This window comes from Bufo gargarizans, chromosome 2 (genome assembly GCF_014858855.1).
Source record: "Bufo gargarizans isolate SCDJY-AF-19 chromosome 2, ASM1485885v1, whole genome shotgun sequence".
Lineage (NCBI taxonomy): Eukaryota > Metazoa > Chordata > Amphibia > Anura > Bufonidae > Bufo > Bufo gargarizans.
This window is the reverse complement of record NC_058081.1, coordinates 492271538-492297002: the sequence shown is the minus strand read 5'-3', so window position 1 is coordinate 492297002 and position 25465 is coordinate 492271538. Positions and strand designations below refer to the sequence as shown.

The 25465-nt window shown below is 45.3% G+C and overlaps 2 protein-coding genes across 3 annotated transcripts in view; one reads left to right on the top strand and one right to left on the bottom strand.

Moving 5' to 3' along the window:
• Positions 1 to 5122: 5122 nt before the first annotated feature.
• On the bottom strand, positions 5123 to 19452 carry MFAP3 (microfibril associated protein 3). Of its 2 annotated transcripts, none has more exons than XM_044281183.1 (3): positions 19332 to 19452; positions 10421 to 10843; positions 5123 to 8010 (listed from the first exon to the last, which is right to left on the bottom strand). In XM_044281183.1, the coding sequence occupies exons 2-3, from the start codon at positions 10713 to 10715 to the stop codon at positions 7250 to 7252; spliced, it is 1056 nt and encodes a 351-aa protein (XP_044137118.1). In that variant the 5' UTR covers positions 10716 to 10843; positions 19332 to 19452; the 3' UTR covers positions 5123 to 7249. The 2 variants fall into 2 exon arrangements, with proteins under 2 accessions (XP_044137118.1, XP_044137119.1); XM_044281184.1 differs by having other exon boundaries at positions 19346 to 19424.
• Positions 19442 to 25465, top strand: part of FAM114A2 (family with sequence similarity 114 member A2) — a 46868-nt gene continuing 40844 nt past the window's right edge. The window contains exons 1-3 of the mRNA XM_044281182.1: positions 19442 to 19568; positions 22498 to 22718; positions 24371 to 24464. Of these exons, the coding sequence (XP_044137117.1) occupies positions 22509 to 22718; positions 24371 to 24464 (304 nt within the window). The 5' untranslated portion in view covers positions 19442 to 19568; positions 22498 to 22508. The remainder of the gene's footprint in view (positions 19569 to 22497; positions 22719 to 24370; positions 24465 to 25465) is intronic.

Sequence of the window (25465 nt, the reverse complement as noted above, 5' to 3'; positions counted from 1 at the left end):
GGATTTTGATACTGATGACCTATCCTCCGGTTGGGTCATCAGTATCTGATCACCCAACCGGAGCATTGTGGCCTCTTCTGAGGCCAGTTGACATGACGTTCATTGGTCACATGGCCTAGGTTCAGTTCTATTCAAGTGAATGGGGCTAAGCTGTCATACCAAGTACAGCATGGTACTCACCGGAGCGCCATTAAGCGCTACAGCTTCCTCAAACAGCTGATCTGCGGGTGCTGGGAGTCAGACCCCCTGCCAATCTCATATTGATGGCCTATCCTGAGGATAGGCAATATGAAAATTCTGGAAAACCCCTTTAATATTACTGCTGGATAAGGGGGGCCTCTGCATGTATCAGGGCATGAGTAGGGCTGCAAAGTCTGCACCTGTGATAATCATAGTTCCAGCAAAATGAGATTGGGAGCTAAATGGGCATGTTATCCTAATGTTTTCACGTTCTTGGAAGAAAAAAAGCCAGGGTAGTGATCTGAGAGACTTTTACATGGGTCCAATTGTCATGACTAGGTCTGAGCTGGTATGTTGGGTTGCAGTGGTTAGTACTTACCAAAAGTGGTCTGAGGAAGGACAACCTGTCAACATGGCATCTAGGACTGGTTGTGCAGGGAGTGAAGGCTAGGCTGATCCCACAGAAAAAAAATAGTGGCTATAGTAGCAAGTGTCATAAGTGGACCATGGAGTAAGGATGTTTTCCTTTACATCATGTGGGTGGCCGAGTGTGTCACTTGACTGGAGTAGAGATGTATGTTGGGAAGAAGGCAGAGTAGTGAAGGTAGTATGATGGTCTGGGCAATGTTCTGCCGGGAAATCTTGGGGGCTCGGTGTTCATAGTGGATGTTACTTTGACATATACCATCTACCTTCCAAATTCCTCAGATCAGGAGCTGGAAAGACAAGTCCCATCCATGGAAGTACCACCTTGCAGCTTACAGGACTTTTGGAGTCCATAGGAGGAGATTCATCAAAACTAGTGCAAAGAAAAACTGGCTTAATTTCCCATAGCAACCAATTAGCTTGACCATTTCATTTTCCAGAGGAGCTCTGTAAAATGATAGGTGTATTCTGATTGGTTGCTAAGCCAGTTTTCCTTTACAGCAGTTTTGATCAATCTTCCACCATGACTTAATGGGTCATAGCTATTTTGGTGGCAGGACAGGGGCCAACACAATATTAGGCTATGTTCACATTTGCATTAGAGGGTCCAGTAGGGCAGATTCCATTCAAAATGTTGAACATAATTAGCACAGAATGTCGTCAGGCAAAATGCCAGGCTTCCTGACTGCCTCCAGACACCCCCCTTATAGTTGATGGGCATTGCTCGTTTCCATCACAACTAAGATCTGGCGTTTCAGATATGTTCTTTCTGTTCCTGTAGCTATGGTTTTAATCATAGAAACATAGAATGTGTCGGCAGATAAGAACCATTTGGCCCATCTAGTCTGCCCAATATACTGAATCCTATGAATAGTCCCTGGCCCTATCTTATATGGAGGATGGCCTTATGTCTATCCCATGCATGCTTAAACTCCTCCACTGTATTTGCAGCTGCCACTTCTGCAGGAAGGCTATTCCATGCATCCACTACTCTCTCAGTAAAGTAATGCTTCCTGATATTACTTTTAAACCTTTGCCCCTCTAATTAAAAACTATATCCTCTTGTAGCAGTTTTTCTTCTTTTAAATATTCTCTCCTCTTTTACCTTGTTGATTCCCTTTATGTATTTAAAAGTTTCTATCATATCCCCTCTGTCTCATCTTTCTTCCAAGCTATACATGTTAAGGTCCTTTAATCTTTCCTGGTAAGTTTTATCCTGCAATCCATGTACCAGTTTAGTAGCTCTTCTCTGAACTCTCTCCAAAGTATCAGTATCCTTCTGGAGATATGGTCTCCAGTACTGAGCACAATACTCCAAATGAGGTCTCACTAGTGCTCTGTACAGCGGCATGAGCACCTCCCTCTTTCTACTGGTAATTCCTCTCCCTATACACCCAAGCATTCTGCTAGCATTTCCTGCTGCTCTGTGACATTGTCTGCCTACCTTTAGGTCTTCTGAAATAATGACCCCTAAATCCCTTTCTTCAGATACCGAGGTTAGGACTGTATCACCGATTTTATATTCTTATGGTTGACACCTGTAAGGACTAATAATACTAAAATATTCAGCATGTTCACCTGTGTCTTGAAAATTACAGCAATGTACTTACCATCAGCACTGACCATGTTGTAACAAGTTACTGGAGGCATCTGGTAAGCAGAAATCCCAAGGATGCTTGGTATCTTAGAGATGAGCGAATTTCATATCTTGAAATTCATTTACGCTTCGTTTACTGGTAAAAGGTAAATTGCGTTATGGATTCTGTTACCATGGACCATAACGCAATTCTATAATGGAATGCCTCTAGAATAGATGTCTATGGGCTGCAAAACAGATCCGTTCCGTTTCCGTTATGCAGGGGAGTCCTGCGTGAACCCGTCCTCACATGGAAAGAGCTACAGCAGTAAGGACACACCCTCTAAGCTGCCAGCCTGAAACAAATAAATCAAAACAATTGGAGCAATGAATGTGGAGATCTCTGGATCCATGTGAGCTACAGGGCAGGTATAGGATTGTCATGTGCTATATGGTGTCAATTTTTTTTTTTTTACTTCAATCATGGCATAACCCTGTTCACATGCTCTATTAGAGCCATCGAGGAGAGCCGCCTTTTGGCCAGCGATTCCCTCAGTAAATGCAGTGAAAGCTGCTGTGGATATATTTAACCGTCTGCAGCTTTCCTCAGCAGAATCAGCCATTTGCCAAGGGTGCCAGGAGAAGATATGTGACCATCAGTGATCATTGCTGGAGCTCCAATCTGATGGGGGGTTATCTGTAACAAAACTGCTACAAATGGGCCCACCTTTACAACCAATTTTGCTTTCCTGCTAAGGGTACTTTCACACTAGCAGGAGTTCCGTCACAGGATCTCAATACCGGAAAGAACTGATCAGTTTTATCCTAATGCATTCTGAATGGAGAGCAATCCGTTCAGTATGCATCAGTTCAGTCCTTAAGTTTTTTGGCCGGAGAAAATACCGCAGTATGCTGCAGTTTTCTCTCCGGCCAAAAATCCTGAACACTTGCCGGAATGCCGGATCCGGCATTCATTTCCATTGAAATGCATTAATGCCGGATCCAGCACCAAGTGTTCAGGCAAAACGGATCCGGTTGTACGTCTGTGCATGCGCAGACTTTTAAAAATGAGAAAAAAATAAATACTGGATCCGTTTTTCCGAATGGCAACCGGAAAGACGGATCCGGTATTGCAATGCATTTGTGAGACGGATCCGCCTGACAAATGCCATCCTTTTTTTGTCCGTTGGAACTGCCTGCCGGAATCCTCTGCCGCAAGTGTGAAAGTACCCTTAGGTTTATCAAAAATGAAAAAAAATGAATATTCTTAATGAAAAATCTCCTTTCCTTCTGTTCCCTGTGTGTGTCTCCATGGTTACAGACTACAAACAACTCCTCTGTTGTCAGATTCTACTGTCACACTACCATCTCCCCCCAGCTACCAAAATGTATTAAAGGTAAATTACAATTAGGGGTAATGTGGAATAGGGCTCATGCACACGACCATATGTATTCTGCGGTCTGCAAAACACAGATCCGCAAAAAATACGGATGACGTCCTTGTGACATCCAAATTGTATCTTTTTTTTTTTGCGGATCCATGGTAACAATGCTTATCCTTGTCCGCAAAAGGACAAGAATAGGACAGGTTCTATGTTTTTTTTTAATGAAACGGAATGCACACATTATTTCCGTTTTTTTGCAGACCCATTGAAGGGACTGGTTCTGCATGAGGACAGCAAAAAAAAAACTGAAAGGACACAGGAAAAAAAAATATAGGTTTGTGTGCATGACCCAACAGAGTGTGACTACAGAGGCTTATTAGGTAGTCTGTAACCATAGAGACACATGGATTTGCATAGGAGCTGTTAACACTAAACTGTTTTCCACAGTCTGTAATATTTTTGATGGCATAAAATATGAAACAATTATAGTTATGTAACAAATTAATAAACTATACCATAAACCAGCAGCTTTGGAGGCTATACGGTGGACGTCGTACACGTGCGCACAAGCGCTTACGATACTTAATGAAAGATCACAAGTGGTTTCTTTCTTTTAATCACGTCAAACATTTCCCATAAGAACCAACAAAAATACAAGAACGAGTCTATCAGAGATAATACATGATTCAATAGGAATGATGCTGCACTGGATTGTCAGACATAGAAAATACAGGACATAGTAATACTGGAAAAAGAAACCCTTCCCATCGCCAGAATGAAATGTTCCACAAGGTGAAAAGATCTCATGCCTTCCAATGTAATACAACAGGAGTTACTAAAGAAAACTGCTGCGGGCGACTACAGATTTATACGCGCTAGAATGACCAGATCCGACAACGTACAAACATAAAAATATATTACATTTTACACAACCATCGCCTCATACACAGCAAAACGTTCACCTGTTTGTTTTGTACCTTAGGGCTCATGCACACGACCGTGGTTGTTTTGCAGTCTGTTTTTCACGGATCCATTGTTCTGTATCTGAGGGTTTTTTTCCCCTCCGATTTAAGTCCTCTTCCGTTATCCCACGAAACATATCCATATGCGATCCATTTTTTGCGGATCGGATACAGTAACTTATTAATCACCAAACACATGAGCAATATGGGCTGGGCATAGCATTTCTACAGTATGGATCCGCAAAATACAGATGACATACGGATGTGTTCAGTGTGCGTTCAGTATTTTTTGTGGACCCACTGACTTGAATGGGGCCTCGGACCGCGATTTGCGGACAATAATAGGACATGGCGCTACTTTTTTGCAGAAAGGAAATACGGAAACGGAATGCACACAGAGTACCTTCCGTTGTTTTTGCAGACCCATTGAAGTAAATGGTTCCGCAAAAAAAAAAAAAAAAACTAACTGAAGTGGAAAGAAAATACATTCGTGTACATGAGCCCTAATACTGTGACGGCTAACCTCCGGCACTCCAGCTGTGGTAAAACTACGACTCCCAAGATGCACACTTGCTTGGCTGTTCTTAGAACTCCATAGAAATGAATGGAGCATGCTGGGAGTCGTAGTTTCCCCATAGCTGGAGTGCCGGAGGTTAGCCATCAGTGTCTAATGCATCTAAAATTTAAAAAAGTTTGATTTTTTTTTTAATCAAAAATTTCAAAAGACTTGTAACTATAATACAGATTTATGTATCTCCATGGATACAGACTACAAACAAACCCTGTGTGGTCTGATCCTTCTCGATGACCTATAACCATGAAGATGCATCTACTGTATCTGTACAAAAAAAGGAAGTTTTTTAATCAAAATTTGCAAATTTTCTTTTCTTGTTTTTCTTTTTATTTCAGATGCTTTGAAGCAAAAAATAAAACAAAAAATTTGAAAAAGCGTGCATATTTGTTAAAGCATGATTTGAATGAAACATCTCTTCGAGTAACATAGGTTTTAGATCAGAATAACCAGTCTCCTCAGGGCAACAAGGGAAATGTCTGTTAGGCCAGTTTCACACTAACGTGTTCGGCCTGGAAAATGGCGTCTGTGTCTCGGACTGACCCCAGCTCATCCAAAACCATCTATGTACAAACAGTAGATCCCTGCTCAGGCGGGGATGCAGTGAGTTTGGGTCCATCAAGTAGTGGCCGGTACAGGAAACGTGACCGTTACACAAACTGTATTTTCCAGACCAAACACGCGTGTGTGAAACTGACCGATGACTGTGTTCTATGGCCCTGACGCCTGTGTGTGAAAGGACCCCTTATAAACGCTACAGGAGGAATGTATTCCGATACCACACCAGGAACCAATATCATCCAAACATGACCACCACACTTTGGTCAAATAACATTTTCTCTTCTCCGTCTTTTTTTTTTGTCTTTCCTAGAACAAACCTTTGGAATGTACGGCCTCACCCAACTTCCATCCGCCCTCTTACTGATGTTGTCGAGCTTAATTAACTTTCTACAGAATTAGGTCAGTGTGCGTTTCAGATTATAGACCAGGGATCAGCAACCTCCGGCACGCCAACTGCTGTGAAACTACAACTCCCAGCATGCATACTTACTCGGCTGTTCTCGTAATTCCCATAGAAGTGAAAGGAGGATTCTGGGAGTTGTAGTTTCTGAACAGCTGGGGCGTCAGAGGTTGCGGATCCCAGTTATAGACATTAGATTGTCGGATTTAAAGTGTGCTTAAACGTTTACAGAAATTTGATAAAAAGAATATTTCTACTGAAGGTCAGGAGCCTATTGTACTTTGGGGTCCATACACTGGGCTCCAGGTGAGCTGAGTACAGGTAAGAGCACACATCGCTGCCCCTGCCTGTACCAGCTCTGCAGAGCCCATCACTAATAGGGTATGCCAGGCTTTAGTGGAGCGAGTGCAGCAATGTGCTATAGGAGCTCCTGCCTCTGCTAGAAGTCTACCACATCAGTCAGTCCCATAGAAGAGAATGGAGCAGTGGACTGACATACGTACTACCACGCTATTCAGAGAAGGGATTTGGGGAACCCTTGTCTTGAGATTACGGAGCATTCCTGCAGTAAGACCCCCTGCACTCCGATATTTATCACCTATCCAGTAGATCGTTTTCTTGGGATGAATCCTTTAAAGGGAACCCATCACCGGGATTTTGTGAATAGAGCTGAGGACATGGGTTGCTAGATGGCCGCTAGCACATCCGCAGTACCCGGTCCCCAAAGCTCTGCGTGCTTTTATTGTGGGAAACATATTGGCAAAAGTAATGTCTTTTTACCAGCGGGCGTAAGATCGTTTCCTCAGTACTTTCCCATCCACTTCTTGTTCTGCTGCTAATTGTAATCCTGATATTTATTATGTACTGTATGAATTTCTATCAATAAACTATGACCTTACATTATATGTGTGTGTTTAAATACCAGACGCAACCTGCGTACACGAGTGGCACTGTTTTGGAAGGAAGCAGCACTTTTTCTCTAATCTCATACAACCCCTTTAGGACTAGATGAAAACCACATCCCGATGTATTAGTTCCAGACAGTAAAAACTAGATGCTACTGGTAGGGATACCCTACTATAATAAATCCTGTAACAAGGTGGCTTGGCACAGCTACTTAATCACTGGAAAGAATGATGTGGACTGTAAGATGTACACTCTTTGTAACAAGTTTTAGGGTTAAGGTGGTCATGCAGTGGTTTCGGGTGGTGTGTCCTCCTGATCCACTACAGTAATAACCTCCTCCAGGCAGGCTTGCTGGGCACTCTCCTGAGAATGGTTGGTGTTAATGCTCTGAGTTTCACACTGGGGATGAACAGACACATTCACGGCTATCTCCTGCCCTTGGACAGAGCTGTCTTCAGAGTCCCCTGCAGAAGATCCACTTCGGTTCATACCTGAACTGATGGTGTAGATTCCACCCACGTGATCTTTTTCAACCTGGTCAGGGTCATCCAACCGTACAGCCTCAAACATTTCTTCCATAAAAGTTCTGCAGTTGAAGATGAGTGGAGGCAGGGGAATACTTCTGGCTAGCTCTTCTATATAACGGGCAAACTCCATGGTTTTAAACTGTGTCACCTTGGCCAGCTCCAGGGTTTTAGCTGAGGTGATAATTGGGATCCGTTTTGCTATCTCAAAGGCTTTCTGAAGCTTCTCAGCCCCTTCTGTACGGAAGAACTCGTTGATGGCTTTCTCTGTCTTTCGAAGGTGACTGCTCATCATGCAAAGCCGAGTGATATTCATGATAAGGGTGATGGTGAAGGTCACCAAGCAGACAATCATGTAATAAATGCCCATATCACCGGATGTGTAAGTCACACGGAGGGTAACGGTGTAATAGGAGGTGGCATTTCCAACTGAACACATACAGGTGTACCGCCCTCGGTCAGCAAATGTCACACTGGTGATGTTAAGGGCTCCATTGGAGGAGATCAACCATTTTCCTCCTGTATTATAAAGAGCAGAACAAACAGAATGCCATGAAGCAAAACATCACAAAATCTATGAATAAAATTATAATACTCTTTGAAGGGGTTGTCCACTTTTTCCTATTGATAACATCAGTGGAGGTCCGACTCTGGGCATGCCCACTGATCTCTGTTTACCTGCACACGGTTGTAATTGCAGTAGTGAGGTGTAATTACAACTATTGCGTCATCATCAGTGATGGTCAGTTCGCCGCATTCGCCAGCGAACACATGCGAGCTGCCATCTTAACTCACAAGTCTGGCGATGCACAGGTAAGCCCTTACCTGTGCCGGTCTGAAACAAATGCGGTCACCGGGAGCAGGCAGTTCCGAGAACAGCCAGATGAAGACCCCTGGCGGCTGTTCTCGGAACTGCCTGATCCCGGTGACCTAGTTTGTTTCAGACCGGCTGGCGAACACGGCGAACTGGCCATCATTCACTTCTATGGGACGGCTCCTTCTGTTCAAGTGGATAGGACTGAGCCGTCCCATAGAAGTGAATGAGGACGCCATAGTTGTAATTACCCCTGCTCACCGCTGTAGTTGGTGCTGGACCACGAGCAGGTAAATAGAGAAGAGAAGGCAGCGCTCATATGAGTGCTGCTTTCTCTTCAAACAGCTGATCGGCGGGGGTGTTAGCCCCCTGATGATCTGATATTGATGACCTGTCGTGAGGATAGATCATCAATATAAAAAAGCGGACAACCACTTTAACTGTTAAACTTAGCTATTGGACAGTAAATAATCCAACACTTAAAGGGGAAATCTACTTTGTTTTAAGGGGTTGTCTAGTTTGCCAAACCCTAGTGTTGAGCGAACTTCTGTTTTCAAGTTTGACGTACAAGGTTATCTAAGAATTCCGCTACCATGGACCGTAAGTTATGGTTTGTGGTAGCGGAATCCATAACGGAATTCTTAGATAACCCGAACCTTGTACGCCAAACTTGAAACACAACTTCACTCATCCCTACCAGACCCATTTACATGCACCCTGTTAGGGAACAGAGTCCTTTTTTTCAGGATCCTCATCTCTTGGACACAGTGGAAAGTGGTCCTCACTGGAGGACCTGACCTATCCTGTCCCGAATTATACACATACTGATTTGAATTGGCACTGTGTAATATTTCATTTCCACCGTGGTGGCGCTGAGGGAAAGTGAAGACTAAGTGCCATGTTTCCCCATAGACTAGCACTGGGGGTTACAGCAGGGGGACACTTTAGAAAGAGCTTATCGTCAAGGGATCTTGACTTGATGAACAAGTAGAGATTGTACAAAGCAGAGAATCCCTTTAAATGAGGATTCCCCTTTAATAGTAGAACTTTAGGAAGGCTAAATCCCATAGCATTTGTATTGGACATGATTATGAAGTAATAGGGATAGAACTATAATGTATATCTTCAGGGCTTCTAGAATTAAAGTGACCCTTCTGCTGCTGCCTCACCTACCCCATGAGTAGATGATAAATGTAAGATCTCTGGGCCACCAGCGATCATGAAAATGGTGGTTCGGGGCCCCTGTGTGAATAAAGTAGGGAGCACATGCGTGACCATTGCTCCATTCACTTCTATGGAAATTCCGAGTACAGCGCTTGTTTCTCTCTCTCTCTCTCTCTCTCAGTCCCACGGCAGTGAGTGGAGGGGTAGTCAGAATATCCAAATTATGGATGTCAGAATAAAACGATGCAAATTAAATAAAAACAACAACATAAAAACCTCTATAAATATGATATCTCTGTAAATGTAATGACCCGCACAATAAAGGTAACATGTCATTTTTACTGCCCAGTGACCGCCGTAAATACAAAACTGCTAAAAGTATGGGCTCAGATGCAGTAAGCTCATATATATATATATATATATATATATATATATATATATATATATATATAAAATTTTCAAAGAAGAGGCAGCACTCCAGAATTTCGGTAAAAACGACCCACTTTAATCTCCCCCCTATGCACAGGGGAGATTAAAGTGGGTCGTTTTTACCGAAATTCTGGAGTGCTGCCTCTTCTTTGAAAATTCTATAACCATACTTGACCGAGTGGCCTAAGGTCAGAGGACTTCTGCACCCGACTACATCCACAAGTGCTGCTGCTCTTTCTTTGTATTGTATATATATATATTTTATCTGCTAATCTTGAAACTTTGTACTTTAAGTGTGAATAAAATAACATGATGATAATAGACGGACATTAATTTTAAAAGGGAAAAACTGCAGCCAGGGGGAGCGATTTCCTGTAGTAAAGACAGGACAGCTGCTGCTGGGGAAGTCATTCAACCTGTCAGAGCTTCTGGGAGATGACAAGGGATCTCCTCATTCTACTCATCGAAATTTGGGCCTAAACCTCAGGCAAAGGTGAATATATACGGACACTCCCAGCTTACCTCCTTCCACCTCTTCCAGTGGGCGCCCTTTAGAATTAAACCACACCACGTCCCCATTCTGACTGGCGTTAAGGTTACACTCTATCACTGTGCTGCTTCCCTCCTTGGCAATCTGGTCCCGGTGTGCAGGAGAGTTGGCAGAGATCTGCAGCTGGGCATGTAAGGAGGCATTGTGGAGGCTCAGCGGCTGAGTGTTATTTGGTAAGATTTGGGCACTGGAAAGCCCTCCTGCCAGGCTGCTGCAGAGGAGGAGGACGAGGGGCAGGGGAGGGACACGGCAATGAAATCTTTCCATCTGTTCATAAAAATACAGCAATGTACTCCACGACAAACAGTCCAGGCATAGGAGTCTTAACCAGATCTCTCATTGGTTGCTAAAGGGTGCGGCTTGTTCTTCTCCACCATCTTTCCGTAGCCGTAATCCTGTCCAGAAGAGAAGAAAACAAGTCTTATTCTTCACTTCTGAGAGCTTATCCCCAGGACATAGACACACGGCTAAAGCCAGATCCTGACAGCTTCCACTGCCGTCATCCAGTTACTGTCTGCAACGTGCTCATACGCCTATCGAAATCTGTAGACGAAAGCTTCCCTGTGCAAATATTAAGACAGGACGACCGCTTCTTAAAGGAAACCTGTCACTGGGATTTTGTGTATAGAGCTAAGGACATGGGTTGCTAGATGGCCTCTAGCACATCCGCAATACCCAGTCCCCATAGCTCTATGTGCTTTTATTGTGTAAAAAAACAAACAACGATTTGATACATATGCAAATTAACCTGAGATGAGTCAGGGACAGGACACATCTCAGGTTAATTTGCAAATGTATAAAATCATATTTTTTTTTTACACAATAAAAGAACACAGAGCTATGGGGCTGGGTATTGCGGATGTGCTAGCGGCCATCTAGCAACCCATGTCCTTAGCTCTATACACAAAATCCCGGTGACAGGTTCCCTTTAACCACTTCAGCCCCGCTAGGTGAAACCCCCTTCATGACCAGGCCACTTTTTACACTTCGGCACTACACTACTTTCACCGTTTATCGCTCGGTCATGCAACTTACCACCCAAATGAATTTTACCTCCTTTTCTTCTCACTAATGGAGCTTTCATTTGGTGGTATTTCATTGCTGCTGGCATTTTTACTTTTTTTGTTATTAATCAAAATGTAACGATTTTTTTGCAAAAAAATGACATTTTTCACTTTCAGCTGTAAAATTTTGCAAAAAAAACGACATCCATATATAAATTTTTCGCCAAATTTATTGTTCTACATGTCTTTGATAAAAAAAAAAATGTTTGGGCAAAAAAAAAAATGGTTTGGGTAAAAGTTATAGCATTTACAAACTATGGTACAAAAATGTGAATTTCCGCTTTTTGAAGCAGCTCTGACTTTCTGAGCACCTGTCATGTTTCCTGAGGTTCTACAATGCCCAAACAGTAGAAAACCCCCACAAATGACCCCATTTCGGAAAGTAGACACCCTAAGGTATTCGCTGATGGGCATAGTGAGTTCATAGAACTTTTTATTTTTTGTCACAAGTTAGCGGAAAATGATGATGATTTTATTTTTTTTATTTTTTCTTACAAAGTCTCATATTCCACTAACTTGCGACAAAAAATAAAAAATTCTAGGAACTCGCCATGCCCCTCACGGAATACCTTGGGGTGTCTTCTTTCCAAAATGGGGTCACTTGTGGCGTAGTTATACTGCCCTGGCAATTTAGGGGCCCATATGTGTGAGAAGTACTTTGCAATCAAAATCTGTAAAAAATGACCGGTGAAATCCGAAAGGTGCACTTTGGAATATGTGCCCCTTTGCCCACCTTGGCATCAAAAAAGTGTCACACATCTGGTATCGCCGTACTCAGGAGAAGTTGGGGAATGTGATTTGGGGTGTCATTTTACATATACCCATGCTGGGTGAGAGAAATATCTTGGCAAAAGACAACTTTTCCCATTTTTTTATACAAAGTTGGCATTTGACCAAGATATTTCTCTCACCCAGCATGGGTATATGTAAAATGACACCCCAAAACACATTGCCCAACTTCTCCTGAGTACGGCGATACCAGATGTGTCACACTTTTTTGCTGCCAAGGTGGGCAAAGGGGCACATATTCCAAAGTGCACCTTTCGGATTTTGCAGGGCATTTTTTACACATTTTGATTGCAAAGTTCTTCTTACACATTTGGGCCCCTAAATTGCCAGGGCAGTATAACTACCCCACAAGTGACCCCATTTTGGAAAGAAGACACCCCAAGGTATTCCGTGAGGGGCATGGCGAGTTCCTAGAATTTTTTATTTTTTGTCGCAAGTTAGTGGAATATGAGACTTTGTAAGGAAAAAAGAAAAAAAAAGAAAAGTCATCATTTTCCGCTAAATTGTGACAAAAAATAAAAAATTCTAGGAACTCGCCGTGCCCCTCACGGAATACCTTGGGGTGTCTTCTTTCCAAAATGGGGTCACTTGTGGCGTAGTTATACTGCCCTGGCAATTTAGGGGCCCAAATGTGTAAGAAGTACCTCGCAATCAAAATGTGTAAAAAATGGCCTGCGAAATCCGAAAGGTGCCCCTTTGCCCACCTTGGCTGCAAAAAAGTGTCACACATGTGGTATCGCCGTACTCAGGAGAAGTTGGGCAATGTGTTTTGGGGGGTCATTTTACATATACCCATGCTGGGTGAGAGAAATATCTTGGCAAAAGACAACTTTTCCCATTTTTTTATACAAAGTTGGCATTTGACCAAGATATTTTTCTCACCCAGCATGGGTATATGTAAAATGACACCCCAAAACACATTCCCCAACTTCTCCTGAGTACGGCGATACCACATGTGTGACACTTTTTTGCAGCCTAGATGCGCAAAGGGGCCCAAATTCCTTTTAGGAGGGCATTTTTAGACATTTGGATCCCAGACTTCTTCTCACACTTTCGGGCCCCTAAAAAGCCAGGGCAGTATAAATACCCCACATGTGACCCCACTTTGGAAAGAAGACACCCCAAGGTATTCAATGAGGGGCCTGGCGAGTTCCTAGAAACTTTTTTTTTTTTGCATAAGTTAGCGGATATTGATTTTTTTTTTTTTTTTTTTCTCACAAAGTCTCACTTTCCGCTAACTTAGGACAAAAATTTCAATCTTTCATGGACTTAATATGCCCCTCACGGAATACCTTGGGGTGTCTTCTTTCCGAAATGGGGTCACATGTGGGGTATTTATACTGCCCTGGCTTTTTAGGGGCCCTAAAGCGTGAGAAGAAGTCTGGAATATAAATGTCTAAAAATGTTTACGCATTTGGATTCCGTGAGGGGTATGGTGCGTCCATGTGAGATTTTATTTTTTGACACAAGTTAGTAGAATATGAGACTTTGTAAAAACAAAAACAAACAAAAAATTTCCGCTAACTTGTGCCAAAAAAAATGTCTGAATGGAGCCTTACCAGGGGGGGGGGGGGGGGGGGGGGGGTGATCAATGACAGGGGGGTGATCACCCATATAGACTCCCTGATCACCCCCCTGTCATTGATCACCCCCCTGTAAGGCTCCATTCAGACATCCGCATGATTTTTTACGGATCCATGGATACATGGATCGGATCCACAGAACGCATGCGGACGTCTGAATGGAGCCTTACAGGGGGGTTATCAATGACAGGGGGTGATCAGGGTAATCAGGGTGATCACCCCCCTGTCACTGATCACCCCCCCTGTAAGGCTCCATTCAGACATCCGCATGATTTTTTACGGATCCATGGATACATGGATCGGATCCACAGAACGCATGCGGACGTCTGAATGGAGCCTTACAGGGGGGTTATCAATGACAGGGGGTGATCAGGGTGAATCACCCCCCTGTCACTGATCACCCCCCCTGTAAGGCTCCATTCAGACATCCGCATGATTTTTTACGGATCCATGGATACATGGATCGGATCCACAGAACGCATGCGGACGTCTGAATGGAGCCTTACAGGGGGGTTATCAATGACAGGGGGTGATCAGGGTAATCAGGGTGATCACCCCCCTGTCACTGATCACCCCCCCTGTAAGGCTCCATTCAGACATCCGCATGATTTTTACGGATCCATGGATACATGGATCGGATCCACAGAACGCATGCGGACGTCTGAATGGAGCCTTACAGGGGGGTTATCAATGACAGGGGGTGATCAGGGTAATCAGGGTGATCACCCCCCTGTCACTGATCACCCCCCCCTGTAAGGCACCATTCAGACGTCCGCATGATTTTTACGGATCCATGGATACATGGATCGGATCCACAGAACGCATGCGGACGTCTGAATGGAGCCTTACAGGGGGGTTATCAATGACAGGGGGTGATCAGGGTAATCAGGGTGATCACCCCCCTGTCACTGATCACCCCCCCTGTAAGGCTCCATTAAGACGTCCGCATGATTTTTACGGATCCATGGATACATGGATCGGATCCGTAAAAATCATGCGGACGTCTGAATGGAGCCTTACAGGGGGGGTGATCAGTGACAGGGGGGTGATCACCTGGTGTTTGGTGGGACTGTACTGACCTACCTGAGTCCTCTGGTGGTCGATCCTAACAAAAGGGACCACCAGAGGACCAGGTAGGAGGTATATTAGACGCTGTTATGAAAACAGCGTCTAATATACCTGTTAGGGGTTAAAAAATTCGGATCTCCAGCCTGCCAGCGAGCGATCGCCGCTGGCAGGCTGGAGATCCACTCGCTTACCTTCTGTTCCTGTGAGCGCGCGCGCCTGTGCGCGCGCGTTCACAGGAAATCTCGCGTCTCGCGAGAAGACGCGTATATGCGTCCAGGAGGAGTAAAGCAACCACCTCCCGGACGCATATACGCGTACAGCGGTCGGGAGGTGGTTAAAGTAACAGATATATATGGAAAAGTTTACATAATATTTGCCATGGTGCGATGCAAGCCTGTGGAGCAGAGACGAGGTGGGACAGTTCTCAAGACCGGTGCAAAGGAAAACTTACTTAGTGGCCCCTAACAACCAATCAGGTTGATCCTTTCATTTTCCAAAAAAGCCCTGGAAAATGAAAGGTGGAATCTGATTGGTTGCTATGGGGAACTAAGTTTTCCTTTGCACCAGTCTTGATAAATCTCCCCCAAGGACTTCATGGCACTGTCAGTACCGTTCAGACTATAGGACAACATGGTGAAGCTGCTAGACAGTCAGCTGGACCACCCTATGGGACCAAGGAGCTGACTTAGCCACCCTGCTCGTCACCTATCACATCACATGTCGCCATCTTGTCCAGCCTTGTTCTGTTCATAACCTCAGAATAGACTGAAATTATAACCCCCTCCCCCACCCCCATTATGTACAAATACCATAAGGTGTGTATCTATAGCGCTCATCCCCATAAAGGTTGTGCACCCCTGGCCAAAAAGGGTGCAAGTTAGAACACTTTGATGCCAGCATCCTGTCAGTGTGACTCTTATGGGGTACTCCCATTTATATTGTTATGGCATGTCGCTAGCTGATTGTTAGCTGATTGTCTGATTGTACCCCAACCGATGGCATATCCTAGCCATATAATAATAAAAACAGGAATACTCCTTTAAGCTGAAAACTGTGGCTAAAGAATAATCTGAATGAATGCAAAATTCCACATATTCCATGAGTGTACTTTATGATTGGACGCTCACCTTCAGCCGAGGACATGTCACCCTGCCTAATCACCCCCCTTTAATACCCTGTTAGGGAAGTTAACCGCCTCCGGACCGCCTAATGCAGGATCGCAGTCCGGAGGCGGCAGCGCTGCGCAGAGTCACGCATATATGCGTCCTCCCGCGAGATTTCCTGTGAACGCGCGCACAGGCGAGTGGATCTCCAGCCTGCCAGCGACGATCGTTCGCTGGCAGGCTGGAGATGCGATTTTTGTAACCCCTATCAGGTATATTAGACGCTGTTTTGATAACAGTGTCTAATATACCTGCTACCTGGTCCTCTGGTGGTCCCTTTTGTTTGGATCGACCACCAGAGGACTCAGGTAGCTCAGTAATAAGTAGCACCAAACACCACTAACTACACTACACCCCCCCCTGTCACTTATTAACCCCTTATGAACCCCTGATCACCCCAAATAGACTCCCTGATCACCCCGATGTCATTGATCGCCCCCCTGTAAGGCTCCATTCAGACGTCCGTATGATGTTTACGGATCCACGGATACATGGATCGGATCCACGAAACACATACGGACGTCTGAATGGAGCCTTACAAGGGGGTGACCACCCATATACACTCCCTGATCACCCCTTGTCATTGATCACCCCCCTGTAAGGCTCCATTCAGACGTCCGTATGTGTTTTGCGGATCCGATCCATGTATCCGTGGATCCGTAAAAATCATACGGACGTCTGAATGGAGCCTTACAGGGGGGTGATCAGGGAGTCTATATGGGTGATCACCCCCCTGTCATTGATCACCCCCCTGTAAGGCTCCATTCAGACATTTTTTTGGCCCAAGTTAGCGGAAATTGTTTTTTTTTTTGTCTTACAAAGTCTCATATTCCACTAACTTGTGTCAAAAAATAAAATCTCACATGCACTCGCCATACCCCTCACGGAATCCAAATGCGTAACATTTTTTAGACATTTATATTCCAGACTTCTTCTCACACTTTAGAGCCCCTAAAATGCCAGGGCAGTATAAATACCCCACATGTGACCCCATTTCGGAAAGAAGACACCCCAAGGTATTCCGTGAGGGGCATATTGAGTCCATGAAAGATTTAAATTTTTGTCCCAAGTTAGCGGAAAGGGAGACTTTGTGAGAAAATACAAAAAAAAAAAACAATTTCCGCTAACTTGTGCCAAAAAAATAAAAATTCTATGAACTCGCCATGCCCCTCATTGAATACCTTGGGGTGTCTTCTTTCCAAAATGGGGTCACATGTGGGGTATTTATACTGCCCTGGCATTTTAGGGGCCCGAAAGCGTGAGAAGAAGTCTGGGATCCAAATGTCTAAAAATGCCCTCCTAAAAGGAATTTGGGCCGCTTTGCGCATCTAGCCTGCAAAAAAGTGTCACACATGTGGTATCGCCGTACTCAGGAGAAGTTGGGGAATGTGTTTTGGGGTGTCATTTTACATTTACCCATGCTGGGTGAGATAAATATCTTGGTCAAATGCCAACTTTGTATAAAAAAAATGGGAAAAGTTGTCTTTTGCCAAGATATTTCTCTCACCCAGCATGGGTATATGTAAAATGACACCCCAAAACACATTCCCCAACTTCTCCTGAGTACGGAGATACCAGATGTGTGACACTTTTTTGCCGCCTAGGTGGGCAAAGGGGCACACATTCCAAAGAGCACCTTTAGAATTTCACAAGTCATTTTTTACACATTTTGATTTAAAACTACTTACCACACATTATGGTCCCTAGAATGCCAGGGCAGTATAACTACCCCACAAGTGACCCCATTTTGGAAAGAAGACACCCTAAGGTATTCCGTGAGGGGCATAGTGAGTTCATGGAAGTTTTTATTTTTTGTCACAAGTTAGTGGAATATGAGACTTTGTAAGAAAAAAAAGAAAAGAAAAAAAAAAAATCATCATTTTCCGCTAACTTTTGACAAAAAATTAAATGTTCTATGAACTCACTATGCCCATCAGCGAATACCTTAGGGTGTCTACTTTACGAAATGGGGTCATTTGTGGGGTGTTTGTACTGTCTGGGCATTGTAGAACCTCAGGAAACATGACAGGTGCTCAGAAAGTCAGAGCTGCTTCAAAAAGCGGAAATTCACATTTTTGTACCATAGTTTGTAAACGCTATAACTTTTACCCAAACCATTATTTTTTATTTTTTTACCCAAACATTTTTTTTTTTTATCAAAGACATGTAGAACGATAAATTTAGCGAAAAATTTATATGTGGATGTTGTTTTTTTAAAAAATTTTACAACTGAAAGTGAAAAATGTCATTTTTTGGCAAAAAAACTTTAAATTTCGATTAATAACAAAAAAAGTAAAAATCTCAGCAGCAATGAAATACCACCAAATGAAAGCTCTATTAGTGAGAAGAAAAGGAGGTAAAATTCATTTGGGTGGTAAGTTGCATGACCGAGCGATAAACGGTGAAAGTAGTGTAGTGCCGAAGTGTAAAAAGTGGCCTGGTCATTAAGGGGGTTTCAGCTAGCGGGGTTGAAGTGGTTAATAAAGGTGGCCCCCCATTCATGACCCTCATATTAGTGTCTCAAAGTCCTGGAGTCCATTTAAAGGTTTGCTGAGTTTTCTGGGGGTCTGAGTGCTAAGACCCTCACCGATCACTAGAAGGAAGCAATATGGACTCCAGAGAGTCTATGGACCCATCTCTGCAGTGAGCGATTCTCTCTCCTCTTTCTAGTGATCGGTGGGGGTCTCAGCATGCAGCAAAACTTTGGATATGACTTTACTTCTCCTGTGGTGGCGCTAAAAAGTAAAATGGCCAAATGAACAGGCGGCTATAAGAAGTGTCTACTGTACCAAGGCCTAGAGACTCAATGGGGAAATAATATTCAATTGTGCGCTACACTGATTGGCTCAGTGGGTAAGAGCCCATGTTAACAGCCGTGAGCGATTGCTTTGACCAGGACCCGCACTGCTATACTGTGTGGTGCCATACTGTCCACTAGGCGGCATTATTGCTGGTATAAATGGAGCGGTGAGCGGATTCGGTTCTCCTATTTGGATTAGTACTGATGGTGGCTATATGTTGGCCTGGGTCTCCTAAGGGGCTGGCACTTACTGTGTTCCTCCCCATGAATTGCCTGCATACAGATGGTTAATGTTTGGAGCACTTACAACCACTCTGGGCAGCTAGGTCTAGCAGAGTGGCCCAGTAGGTAAGAGCGCCTGTATAGTACCTCCTATTAGCGGTAAGATGTTGGTTACACGGGAACAGAGCACTTACCGCTCGTTACTCACAGTAATCCCCGACCTTCCTGCAGCGACATTCGCACACAGCCTCTCCGCCCAGGCCCAGCTGACGCTACCCGGAAGACGTCGCTGACAGATCACTTCCGGGTCGTGGCTGCTTCCGTGACCCCCAGTGGTGTCGGATTGCTGGAGCTGTCAGTGACGTGTCGGGAGCGCTGCAGACACTCGGTGACGTCACGCGCAGGACCCTTCGCTCATCTACCGCACACAGGTAACGTCACTCACCTCCGCCCGGCGTGGGACTACAAGGCTCAGCATGCCTCTTTAGGGTATGCAGGAGGAGGTTATAGTCCTATAGCTGGTATGAGAGTGGTTGTCAACTACAACTCCCAGTATGCTCTCAGGCTATTTGGCTGCAGAGTGGTAAGACTTGTAAGGTGTTACCAGATGTTGGGTGCTTCGGAGCAGTCACTGATGCCCCGCCCACTTTGAGCTGGACTAATATGTTGGGGTCATACTGGCTCTGCCTGATGGTGGAGATACCCTACAAGTAACACTGACGTGATGGCTCTGCCTGATAGTGGAGATACCCTACAAGTAACACTGACGTGATGGCGGAGATACCCTACAAGTAACACTGACGTGATGGCGGAGATACCCTACAAGTAACACTGACGTGATGGCGGAGATACCCTACAAGTAACACTGACGTGATGGCGGAGATACCCTACAAGTAACACTGACGTGATGGCTCTGCCTGATGGCGGAAATACCCTAGAAGTAACACTGACGTGATGGCTCTGCCTGATGGTGGAGATACCTTACAAGTAACACTGACGTGATGGCGGAGATACTCTACAAGTAACACTGACGTGATGGCTCTGCCTGATGGCGGAAATGCCCTAGAAGTAACACTGACGTGATGGCTCTGCCTGATGGCGGAGATACTCTACAAGTAACACTGACGTGATGGCGGAGATACTCTACAAGTAACACTGACGTGATGGCTCTGCCTGATGGCGGAAATGCCCTAGAAGTAACACTGACGACGTTATGGCTCTGCCTGATGGCGGAGATACCCTACAAGTAACACTGACGTGATGGCTCTGCTTGATGGCGGAGTTGACCTACAAGTAACACTGACGACGTGATGGCGGAGATGCCCTACAAGTAACACTGACGACGTGATGGCGGAGATGCCCTACAAGTAACACTGACGACGTGATGGTGGAGATGCCCTACAAGTAACACTGACAACGTGATGGCGGAGATGCCCTACAAGTAACACTGACGACGTGATGGCGGAGATGCCCTACAAGTAACACTGACAACGTGATGGCGGAGATGCCCTACAAGTAACACTGACAACGTGATGGCGGAGATGCCCTACAAGTAACACTGACGACGTGATGGCGGAGATGCCCTACAAGTAACACTGACAACGTGATGGCGGAGATGCCCTACAAGTAACACTGACGACGTGATGGCTCTGCCTGATGGTGGAGATGCCCTACAAGTAACACTGACGACGTGATGGCTCTGCCTGATGGCGGAGATACCCTACAAGTAACACTGACGTGATGGCGGAGATACCCTACAAGTAACACTGACGTGATGGTTCTGCCTGATGGTGGATATACTCTACAAGTAACACTGACGTGATGGCTCTGCCTGATAGTGGAGATACCCTAGAAGTAACACTGACGTGATGGCTCTGCCTGATGGCGGAAATACCCTAGAAGTAACACTGACGTGATGGCTCTGCCTGATGGCGGAAATGCCCTAGAAGTAACACTGACGACGTGATGGCTCTGCCTGATGGCGGAGATGCCCTACAAGTAACACTGACGACGTGATGGCTCTGCCTGATGGCGGAGATGCCCTACAAGTAACACTGACGACGTGATGGCGGAGATGCCCTACAAGTAACACTGACGACGTGATGGCGGAGATGCCCTACAAGTAACACTGACGACGTGATGGCGGAGATGCCCTACAAGTAACACTGACGACGTGATGGCGGAGATGCCCTACAAGTAACACTGACGACGTGATGGCGGAGATGCCCTACAAGTAACACTGACGACGTGATGGCGGAGATGCCCTACAAGTAACACTGACGACGTGATGGCGGAGATGCCCTACAAGTAACACTGACGACGTGATGGCGGAGATGCCCTACAAGTAACACTGACGACGTGATGGCTCTGCCTGATGGCGGAGATGCCCTACAAGTAACACTGACGACGTGATGGCTCTGCCTGATGGCGGAGATGCCCTACAAGTAACACTGACGACGTGATGGCTCTGCCTGATGGCGGAGATGCCCTATAAGTAACACTGACGACGTGATGGCGGAGATGCCCTACAAGTAACACCAGATTTTTGTTAGTCATTTATATGGAATCTGATGACAGAAGCCTCTGCATTCTTCAGGATGGAAGATGGCGCTCGCATCACCCGCAACATGCAGAACATACACTGTATACGCAGATGGTGAGCTGCATGGCGGTGTCCATAGTGGCTTGTATTACTGCGTGCAAAATGGAACTATATTGCGGTCCATAGAGGACTGAGTTTGACAGGTATAGCATTTAAAGGGACACTACCATCACAGTTTTTTCTCACCTATTTACAGCCTATATGTGAATATTTGTGCTTTGTAACTATAACAAAAAAATGGGTGGATGGTTTTTTGGATATAGGGGGAGATTTAGGAAAACTGGCTTAGTTGCCCATAGCAACCAATCAGGTTCCACCTTTTATTTTTCAGAGCTGCTTTGGAAAATAAAAAGTGGATTCTGATTGGTTGCTATGGGCAACTAAGCCAGTTTTCTTTTACTCAAGTTTTAATAAATCTCCCCTATAATTTTTTTAAGAAGCTCCATATATTCTACTTCCTGTCCTGGCTCTTAAAGGGATATTCCCATCTGGGACGTTGATGGCATCTCTCTAGAACAAGGGTAGGCCGAAGGTCACTGACCCCTGCTGTAGGATATGGGATCAATGTCAGATTGGTGCAGGTCCCACTCCTATCTCCAGAGCAGGACCCCGAAGCGAGCAGAGAGCAGCCGTGCATGTGTGGCCACCCTCCGTTCACCGCTAAGGCTAGGCTGGTACACTTGTCTATATGGAGTGTATGACGGTTTATAAATACGTCACATATCGTTACATAGATTCCGTTTTTTCTTCTCTTCTAGATGTGTTAAGCATGTCTGAAAAAGACAGTATTGAGAAGAGAGGGGAAACCGCTGAACCCCAGGAGCAGGTGGAAAACACAGCCCCCACGAGAAGTATCAGCCCAGAGGAGGGAAAAGCCGTCTCCGAACCGGTGGCCATAACGCGAAAACGTCCAGAGGCCAGATCCAACAGTACGTCAACTGAGGAGGAAGAGAGCAAGACGTCAGCCCAACCGGAGCAGGTGAGGAATGGACAGAGGGCAGAAGGGGAACACAGTGTCACCGCGCTTGTACATCTTCAGTAGAGGAAAACGGAAGCGATAGCTGTCTGCCAAATGGGCTCCCGGGTCCCTCATACAGGCTGAACTCGGCTGTATCTGTTCTCTATGGGGAGAGCGGTGTCAACGACTTATCTCCCGCGAGAGCAAAGGGATCAGACGAAATTCAAAATGCCCAATCCTTCTCTCTGGATAGGCCATCGATATCAGCTATTCTGAAGTAACTCTGGCTCCGGGAGTAGGAGCTGGAACTGCACATTGTCTGGTGGACGATGCTGGTTACTGCAGCGCTGCTCCCATTCACTCGGATTACAGGAGGCACCTGGCACAGCAACCTTGCCATTAGGGCTCAGTTCACACGAACGGTTTTTGCGTTCCGTATACGGTACCATTCATTTCAATGGTTCCGCAAAAAAAAAAAAAACTGAAATGTACCCCGTATGCATTCCGTTTCCATTTTTCCGTTCCGTTCAAAGATAGAACATGTCCTATTATTGCCCGCAAATCCTGTTCCGTGGCTCCATTCAAATCAATGGTCCGCCCCCCCAAAAAAAAGGAAGACTCACGGAATGTACTCCATATGTCTTCCGTATCTGTTCCGTTTTTGCTGAACCATCTATTGAAAATTTTATGCCCAGCCCAATTTTTTCTATGTAATTACTGTATACTGTATATGCCATACGGAAAAATGGAACGGAACCGGAAACACTACTGAAACAAAAAATGGAAAAACGGATCTGTTAAAAAAAAGGCCTGCAAAACACTAAAAAAGCCATACGGTCGTGTGAATGAGCCCTCAGCCTGTATATTTACTTGGGGTGGGAAGATGTTATCTAGTAGATGATTTTGGGTGTTCCCCCTAATTCTCTATCTGTTCATGATCACGTCAGGATCACATGGATGTGCTGGGTGAAGGTCACTGCTGTTGGGTAATAGTAATAAACCATGTCATGAGGCGATAGGCAGACTTTAATGTCCATAAAAATGGACTAATACGTAAACTGGAGAAATGGCTTCATGTGCCTATTTTCTATTCCCTACATGCAGGCCATGCTGGATATCGGCGCTGCTTTCTTACTTCACCTCCTTTAAATTCTTCATCCTAAGAATACGTTTTATTAAAGGGGTTTCCCATCTAGCACATTGATGACATCATATCACTAGGATATGCCATCAATGTCAGATAGGTGCAAGTGCTACCTTGGGGACCCACTCCTATCTAGAGAACGGGGCCCCGGAAGTGAAGGAGAGCACACTGCGTATGCTTCATTCATTGATATTTCTGGCAGTCCTAATACGGTGAAAGGACAGGTGGCCGCGCATGTGCAGTGTGCTGTCCTTTACTTTGGGGCCCTGTTTTCTAGGTGGGACCTGCACCTGTCCGACATTGATGGCATATTCTAGTGATATGCCAACCCCAGACAGGCTATTGTACTCATGTGCAGGTGAGATAGAGTTCCATGACCATGGTAAATGCATAACCCAGGCCATCCAGCTATCTCTACTGTATGGGTTAGATATAATCAATACAGGAACCGAGGGGTTAAAATAAGGAGCCCGCAGGGCTCGGCTTTCTATATGTGGTGCTTATAATTCTTTTCTTCATGTTTGTGCAGGAGTCAGCGGCCAAATCTCCATCGTCATGGGGGTATTGGGGTAACTGGGGCAAGTCGTTAATTTCCTCTGCTACGGCCACAGTGGCTACTGTTGGTGAGTATAATAACACTTCCTGCACCCCCTGTGCTTAGAATAGTGCCTGCCATTGTATTGTAAAGGTATATCAATGTATTGTGACCACACTTGTGCCAAAAGGACACGCTTTTAACCTGTGTTTGGGATATTAAAAGCTGTGGGTAGTTTGTTCAAATACGTCAGGAGCTCGAATACCGGCAGATGGATGCAGGTCCGGCTGTGGATACCACTGGCCATCATCTGTTGTGAAAGGGATCATGTAAAGTTTCTTCCGGAACAGAGTGGAGGTCTGATGCAAATGTAGATGGGACCCCAGTACTTAAGTATCATGCAACTGATTGAGAGGTGTATTGCCTCGAAACGCGTTGTGTGTTTTAGATGTTGTGGCCTAGATGTTGGCACTGGGACTGTGCATCGGATGGAGCTGGTCACTGCGGGGCTGCTTCCATTTACTTCAGTGGAAGCAATGCTGCAGTAACAGCTCCATGCACTACACAATGGATGGAGCAGTGTAGTGCTGTCTGGAGCCACAAGGTAACAGCTGATCAGCCTAGGGTGTGGGGTGACCCTGAGGATAGGCCACCAAAATCAAAATCCTGGACAACCCCTTTGTACACTTGTGTAAAATGGCACGTGCTTCATGGAGTGTTTTACAAGCATATCTGGTGACATATTTGTAGGTTTTAACATTTAAAACATGCTTTTCCCTTCACCCATGACAGCACCATATAGAGATGGATCCGCCCCCACAATTGGACAGGAAACCCCAGAGCAATCAAAAAGGGAACACCCACTTCCTCCCAGAGTGTATTTCCTGTCCTCCGGACAGAGGAGCCTGGAGCATGCAGCCTCCAGGCCTGTGAAAGAAGGAACACCTTATGATGGATTGAACTTAGGTTATGGCTTCGGGCCCCGGTTGGCCGCCTCATGGCTTCGGGCCCCGGTTGGCCGCCTCATGGCTTCGGGCCCCGGTTGGCCGCCTCATGGCTTCGGGCCCCGGTTGGCCGCCTCATGGCTTC

Excerpts from the sequence above, each read along its gene's own strand:
- MFAP3 (XM_044281183.1), bottom strand. The coding sequence starts at position 10,715 with ATGGAAAGATTTCATTGCCGTGTCCCTCCCCTGCCCCTCGTCCTCCTC. Across the intron at positions 8,011-10,420 it reads ACTGGAAGAGGTGGAAGGAG|GAGGAAAATGGTTGATCTCC; the intron begins GTAAGCTGGGAG and ends TTTATAATACAG.